The following is an 8,275-nucleotide window of genomic DNA, read 5'->3' on the forward strand; positions in this document are numbered from 1 at the left end:
ATATATCTAGTCGGGAGTGGTGCTGATTGAAAACAGATGATTTGGAGCGATTCGCGCGCCATCTGTTGGTCATTCTAAGGACTTATTGAACTACCCTCGTATATTCGAATTCTTGGACAATACTGTGCCAATTCCGCATCTTCCAAATCTGGGTGATTTTTATCGCATTGCTGGTACAATCATAAATAGGTATCATCGTCTCGTCACCATGGAAGGGGCTGATATAAACATGGCTCGACAATTGCTTCAGAAAGACAGAGAACCGAATGTGGTTCAAGCTTTGGTGGAGGTTGAGGGGGCATATCAAATAAAATTAGCCCCATCCTATGTAGATAACAAAATGCAGAGGGGCGACACAGATGATTTCCAGGTTAAAATGTTAGGAGAGGCGGATAGCATACCAGAAGCTGGATTATTGTGGATAAGGTTGTGCTCACGATTCCGCAATGTAGAAATACATCAGTTATGGATTGCATACCGACCTACTTACGAAGATAACGAAATGACTGATAAGGAAGTCACACTTGTGCAAGGTTACTAATGTGCATGTGCACACGTTGCCAGTGTATTGTGGTTCCTGTGATATGAACGTCATGAACAAAATACTCGATACCCCTCGGCAAAACTAATCCATGCACTCAATAATGCTGGAAATAGGGCGCAGGAAGAAAAACTCCTTGACGTCATTGATATTTGAAAACATCTCAGTGGTGTTAATAACCTTGACCTCTCCGCTTCGCCTAGACTATTTTCAAACTTGTCCTTATAGACTGGATGATCTCGCTTTAATAAACTGCACCATGCCCAATCTTGTCTTAATTAGCTGGATTGTTCCAAATATTGTTTTTGTATTTTTATTTTTCCAATAATTTCCAATGTGGCCTTCACTGGCTGAATCATGCCAAATCTAGACTTTATTGTCTGGATCTTTCCCAATCTTGCCTTCATTGGTTGGATTGTTCTAAATATTGCTTTCGTTTGCTGAATTATTTCCAATCTGGCCTCCACTGGCTGGATCATGTCAAATCTTGACTTTATTGGGAAGTATATTTTCCATCTTGCCTTCATTAGCTGGACCATGTTCAATCTTGACTTCACTGTTTGGATCATTCCAAATATTGCTTTTCTTGACTGAAAAATTTCCAATCTTGCCTTAATTAGCTATTTGATTCCCAAATGGCATTATTGTTGACTTTTTGAGAGCAAGTACTTAACACATTTTTGTATTTTAATTTCCTGACAATTACTTAAAGCGTTAAAAACATCATACAATAGCTCGTTATCACAAAGCGAAGTTTTTGATTAAAAAACGATTATCTTGGATGTTCTAGATAGAATCTGCTTGTTTTAGCATTTGATTATTCATTTAAGGCCATGTGATGAGTGGGTCACGTGATCAGACTCCTACCTTACCGCCACTTTTTTATTTCGCAACTTATTATCACACGGAACGCCACATCGAGTTGAAAATTTGGGACACTAAACAAGAAGCACTAAGAAAGGTGGGACTGGTCCCACGTGACCCTCTCGTCATATGGCCTTAATGGGTCGAATTCAGCACAATGTCTGCCTACGAAGAAGTAAGTGTTATTTATGTCCAAATCTTGAACATTATTACAAAAGTAATGATATTTATGGTTGGCACAATATCACTTGATACTGACCTTATTTTAGCACTGTTGCTGCGCTCAAACTGTGTGTTGCAGGTCATTCAAAATGTTGGGCGCTTCGCGTTCTGACGTTGCCAAAACCAGACAATTTATATGATTAGAATTACGGCAATTGGTACTGACTTTATTTTAGCATCATTGCTGCCCACAAACTGTGAGTACTGCAGTTAATTCAAAATATTGAGCCCTTAACGTTCTAACTCTGCGAGAAGCGGGCGATTTATATGATTGTTATTGCCGCTTTTGATGAAAACCTTATCTCACATGGTACTGAGCTCACTTTGTACCATTTCTCGACTTAAAGTAGTAATTGTATCAGTTATGATAAAACATTGCGCACTTAGAGTTCGACCGTTTTGGGAAACGCGCGATATATATCATTGGCACAATCGCACTTGATACTGACCTGTTTTTACCACTGTTGCTACCCTTAAACTGCAAGTGTTGCAGTTATTTCAGAATTTTGAGCGCTTGGCGTTCGAACGCTGCTTTTAGTGGACTATATATGGCACAATAGCACTTGTTACTGATTTTATTTTAGCACAACTGCTCCCTCAAACTATGTATATTGCAGTTAGTCAAAAATATTGACCGTTTAGCGCTTGATCGTTGTTGGAAGCGGGCAATATACATGATTGTCACAATAGCACTTGATACTGACCTCGTTTTAGGACTGTTGCTGCCCTCGAACTGTGAATTTTGCAAATAATTGAAAATATTGAACGCTTAGCGTTCGAGCGTTGATTGAAGTCGACGATATACATGACTGGCACAGTAGCATCTGATACTGACCTTATTTAAGAATCATTGCTGCTCTCAAACTGTGAATGTTGCAAATAATTGAAAATATTGGCCGCTTCGCGTTCTATCGTTGCGAGAAGCGGACGTAATATCGATCACATTTTAATGTGTGATTCTTATTTCGTCGTTTTTGCTCTCAATGCTATGCAGATATATCATATGCACTGATTTTAAGCGCTTGGAGTTGTATATAACTGAAACTTTGCATTTAAAGAAAATTACGGATATTCCATTGGTCCCTTATAACCTGCAATATTACCAAGTTTCAGCCAAATCCACCGAAAGACATTTTTCCATGTATTGTGTGCGGGTTCCTTTATGTGAAACTTTTTTCCTAGGTTAACTAAAAAATAACTATAAGTGACAAAGATATGCACGCATTATTCATATCTGTTGATATTTATCGTAGATAGCGGCACGGGGAAATGCTCATATGCTCAGATATCACATGTGGATGCAAAAGCCAGTGTGCAAACCGCATGTGTAGGTGCAAGAAACAGGGCCTACCTTAATAAAACTAGGCTATTAGCCCCCCACCCCACCTACACACACACACACACACACACACAAAAAAAACGAGAATTTGTTACGGAATTTGTGGTTGATCCCTCAGAATTTGGCCGGGAATTTTTGATCTCGGTAAATACGAGTTTTTGATATTTTTTCTGGCGTCACCACCCAATAAATTGATTTTTATTTTCCGAATTATTCTAGAAGTTAATATTGTCAAATATATTTTTATTTCTCGAAATAGCGTAAGAAAATCATCAAAAGGTCTGATGCCGCTGAAGAGTGGGATAGCCAAAGGCAATGTGCTCTAGAGTTAATGTACAGATGGCTGCAGATTCCATTGCAAAAACTTTGGAGTCCTCCAATTATTGAAGACTCGTTTCTTACGTAAGTTGAATTGAGTAAAGCTGAATTACTGAAATACAATTTCAGTACCTACCGTTACAAAGCGTGGATGCACCTAAATTTTGGATTGTAATTTTTTATTAGTATGCGCACACTTTTCTCGTCTATACTATACAAAATCATCATTCTACCATGAGAGACTACGTAAAGTTTTTCATTTTTTTAAAAAGTCTCTTGAGTGTTGAACTCACTCTAGAAAATCTAGCATAAAGTTACCTGTCACTTTGTATGCGTTTTACTTTGATTAATGTGATGATTCTACTATTTTATCGTGGAGTCGCGGTGATTGACGCTGGATTTACAAATTAGTTGTATACGTTTCATAATTATTTTAATAATTTTTTTCCTTCCAGTACTCTGACTGAAATATGTTACAAAATTTTGGAGCAAACTAAAGACTCTAAACAAAAGGCTACAAGAGATACAATATTTGAGGCAAGTAATTTAGCAATTAAAAATATATATTCCATTTCATATGAGCGCACTGCCAAAAATACATGTTTTTACATTTTCGTGAAATTGCAGTAAATTATAGTTTTATAGGACCCTATTCTAAGTGCGAGCCTTTAATTCTCATACTACATGGTTGCCGGGGTGTTGGGGGTGGTAGTCCTATTGTATATAGCAAGTCAGAAATCGCCTTGCTACATGGTGCCGAGATATGGTGGTTGGATATTCGGAGGGGAGACAATGTACAATTTTTATTGATACATAGTATATTTGTTCACAACACTATCATGAAAAACGACGTATTTCATGCTTATGGACTGAACTTTGAATGGTGTGTTTTGAACGATGTGAATGAAGACGAAGACGATCCGTTCTATTTTCATAATTAGAATTAAATCATAAAACTACAGCTGAATACTTAAATTGATACCATTAGATAATATGTGGAAATAGCTTGGTACCAATGCATTTAACATATTCATTCCAGTATCTGTCTACTAAACTGTCCAAATTCATTAGAATTCGGATATTTAGACGTATATTTTTGGGTTTTGTATCTTTTTTTATTAGTGTGATGCAATTATTGTAACACCTTTGCATTCCATATTTTTCTGGAGACCGCGTTGTGCATGTTTGCATGCATTTTGGGAAATTATACAAATTTTAGTGTAGTGTGTGTAATTTTTATTGTAACGACCTTGCACTTAATCTCACGATAAAGATCTTGTTGTGCATCGTTGCAATAGATATTAAAATATTATTGGGAGATTTTACTTTGATTTTTTTAAGAGAATAAAGCCAAAAAAGAAATAACGAATTTGAAATGTATCTCATGATAACGACCTCGTTGAGCGAAAGAAGTTTTGGTTCTTGATTTAATATTGGAGAAGAATATTATTTCTATGTTTTTATATGAGGGACATTTTTTTAATAAATTCAAATTATTGCCAAAGTACTCAATCATCTCTTATTTGAGTGAGCCCACAGTCCGTTTCTTTTTATTTAAATAATGATTTAAATTTCAGTGGTCATTTTAATTGTAAGAATTAATCGTACTCAATTGTAGTTTGTTTAAACGTCTAATTTTTCGTAAAATGGTTAGGGTTATTTTTAATGTCCTATCATTATTGGAATCAATTTATATTGTTGGTGATAATTTATTGTACAGGACGAAGTAAACGCAAATTGAACGGGTTTCTCTTTGATAATTAATAATATTGAGATAAGTTTAAGTTGCAACACAACTCTTACTAAAAATTAATATAATTTTTAGTAAATTTCATATCTTTGTACTAAAATCAGTCAATTGCAGTGATAATTAAATTGAAAATATAAGTAATCGATCCCCGGTTAGAAGTTATGAAAGTGTTACAATTGGTACCCCTGGTGGGACACTCGAGGAAGTGAAAGTACAGTGATTGCATGAAATCCATTGTCCGTCCGGCGCATTTGGTTTCGGCAGAATAATGCATGGCCATGAATCGCTCGAATGTCTTGGCGCACAGGTGACCCATTTGAGCCGATCTCTCGAACAACAGCTTAAGTCGAAAAATCTCAATTGCATTGTAAGAATGTGCAGTATTTGATGAGTGGTTATTTTATTCTTAGCGTACTTTATAATGTTTCCCTTAAAAATTATAGTATCTAATAATTAATTGCGACCGGTCGGAGAGAATTAAACATTAAATATTAATATTTACCTGTGTATTTACAAGTTAATACTTAAGCCGTTTTAACGGAGGACTGAAAAAATCTTCAAAAAGCTATGTAACGTAGGATAAACGGATGTTATTGCAATAATTTTATTCTAAACAGATTATACATGATTACAATTACATTTATTGTGCAGGAATAAATAATAACTGTAGGAATACGTGAGACGCCGTAACTACTGCGCGCGGTCGAGTCGCCACAGACTCTCTTCTATACCGGCTAAAGAAGCTTATCCATTGGTTTAAATTTCTTGAGACTTCACATACACATAATAGAGGCGCGCAACGATGCAATAATTCATCAATTTTAGAAGCGACCTAAATCCACTTCAGCCGTTTTTCTAGAGAACGGCTCGTTTTATTCGCGTCAGCTTATTTAAATTTGGAGTAAGATAATATTGTAAACAAATTTAAGAATATGAGAAATGATTCATTCTCTTATCAATGAAATAAAATAAAAAATAAACTACTTTATTAAGGAATTTAAATGCAGCGGGTTTGAAAAGAATGCAAAATGAAATTAATAGGCAAAATGGGAAATTTATTTTCTGGCAACTAATTAGAATTTAAGGTCGTCCAAATGGGGAGACGATACAAATTATCACAAAAAGAAACAAGAAAAGGTAGTAGGAAAATTAAATTTTCTCAATCGATGTTAATAATACACGTGATCAAATTAGTCCTGCACTGAAAGAAATTTAGGACAGCTGTTGCGTTTGGTGTAGTAGGGGAACACAACCACGATTTTAACGGGACAGCAGCTCCATTTTGCGTGCGGCGGCGGCCTTAAATGTGGTGCAATGTTGCTCTCTTATATTTGGGAACGCTGATGTCACCAATGAGAGAACGTAAATGTTATACAGTAATCGATCTGACTTCTACATTCATATAAGATTTCTAATTGAAAAAGTGATTAATTTAAATCCAAGTGTATAATCGTTCAATTTGAAAATGATATGATTTTGAACGCTTTTTGAAATAGCTAAACTTTGAATTCTTTATCGAGGAGAATGATGGAAATTTTGGTTTTTCAATATTTTGTAATTGGAAGGAGGATATATTTTATTGTTATGCTCCATGTTTTTTTTTTAATTTGCAAAATATTTGGTATTTTTCAATATTTTTATTGATTTGGAAGAGAGTAAATTTTGGTTTTTAATTTTGGGAAGAGGGAATTTCTTTTGTTTTTACATTTTTATTGGGATTAAAGGGGAAATTTTTTGTGGGTTATATTTTCTGAATTTGGATAGACATTTTTCATAACATAACTTCTAATGAAAATGTACTTCTGATTCAAAACTGTGGATAAATATTAAATTGAGAAAATATAAAATTACATATATGCTTAAAATAAAAAAAAATTAATTAAAAAGATTAAGTTAAAAGCTCTTATAATTTGAAGAATAACTGTCTATTTAAAAGAAGAAGAATAATTCAATTATTCATTTTGCTTCTAAAATTCAATAATACATGTATTCTATGTTTAAATAACATAGTATGAGACTTCATTTAAATTTGGTGTAAATAAAAATTACTCAAATTACTTAAAAGTTAGATTTGATTTATTTTGTGATAATTAGAAGCACTGTGTACTAAAAAAGGCCTCCATCATTAAGAATTAAATGTATTTTTAATTATACTAAAAAGTAAAACAGGACGCCCGGCGTGTGTATAAACCGACACGTCTCCCGAAAATAACCCAACCGTCTTACTGAATTCTGGGACTCCTGTTGTCCCAAAAGTTTGGCGCGCCGTTCGTCCCTCTGTCGGGTCGCAGCGTTCTCAAAATAAGAGAGTAGGTGTCTTGAACACAAGGCGCGCTGACGATCGTGTGTTTCGCTTAGCAGCGGTACGTAGAAATACCGCAGTTGCCCTAAATTTCTTTCCGCGTGTGTCTGAGAACGCCGAGACGGAAAAAACCAATTAGGGAGTATTTCCGAAAATATAGATTTGCAAAATAATGCATAGTGACAAGATAATTTAAGCGCGAGAAATAATGTTGCTGTGCAAAATAATTCGACTGTGCAAAACAATTCTGATCTTAGTGATTATGATTCTGTAATCGCCAAGATGGGTCCATTAATGGTCACTCTTGAAAAATTACAAAAAGAATTGAACAAATCAGTATTTTCACAGAATACTTTATTACGGATGGTGAAAAGGAAAAAACTGATGCGTCGTGAATTTGAGGAAGATACGAAAAACAGAATAGGATCTTTCCTAACCTCCTTATTAAAAAGAATGGAGAATCCAGTACATCGAGAAAATCCTGGAGCACTGAATGCTTCTCTATACATGACTGGTTCATTTATAGAAATTTTTTGTTCATACACTACTGGCTAGTGTATAGACACTAGCCAGTCGCTTATTGAGAGTAACTAGTCGTTTGTGTCATACCAATACCAATAGAGCAGTGAATAGTGCGATTTACGCTACTCATTGCTTCATGATACACGACTGAGCCATGTGGAACTCGCAGTGCGCGTTTCCGATCTTTAGAGACCAAAGCCGAATAAGAACGAACGCGCACTAAATGAATTAGGATCGCGAATCGCATGCATTTTTAAACCATCCACGTGTATTTGAGGATTAAGCCGGCAAAAGTGAAGAAGTAAATTTTTTTTTAATTTATATACAGTCTGTCAAGTTAAAGCGTGGGTGGCTTTACTCGCAGTCGGTAAGGTGTATCGACATGATTTTGGTGTCAAAATATTAAGAAGAGCTCCC

At 35.3% G+C, this 8,275-nt stretch overlaps 1 protein-coding gene across 1 annotated transcript in view; it reads left to right on the top strand.

The window, feature by feature from the left end:
• The window catches only part of LOC117167001 (condensin complex subunit 1), a 90,508-nt gene that overhangs the window by 36,578 nt on the left and 45,655 nt on the right, over window positions 1–8,275 (top strand). The window contains exons 4-5 of the mRNA XM_033351532.1: window positions 3,226–3,368; window positions 3,740–3,821. Of these exons, the coding sequence (XP_033207423.1) occupies window positions 3,226–3,368; window positions 3,740–3,821 (225 nt within the window). The remainder of the gene's footprint in view (window positions 1–3,225; window positions 3,369–3,739; window positions 3,822–8,275) is intronic.

Source organism: Belonocnema kinseyi, chromosome 2, assembly GCF_010883055.1.
Source record: "Belonocnema kinseyi isolate 2016_QV_RU_SX_M_011 chromosome 2, B_treatae_v1, whole genome shotgun sequence".
Taxonomy (NCBI): domain Eukaryota; kingdom Metazoa; phylum Arthropoda; class Insecta; order Hymenoptera; family Cynipidae; genus Belonocnema; species Belonocnema kinseyi.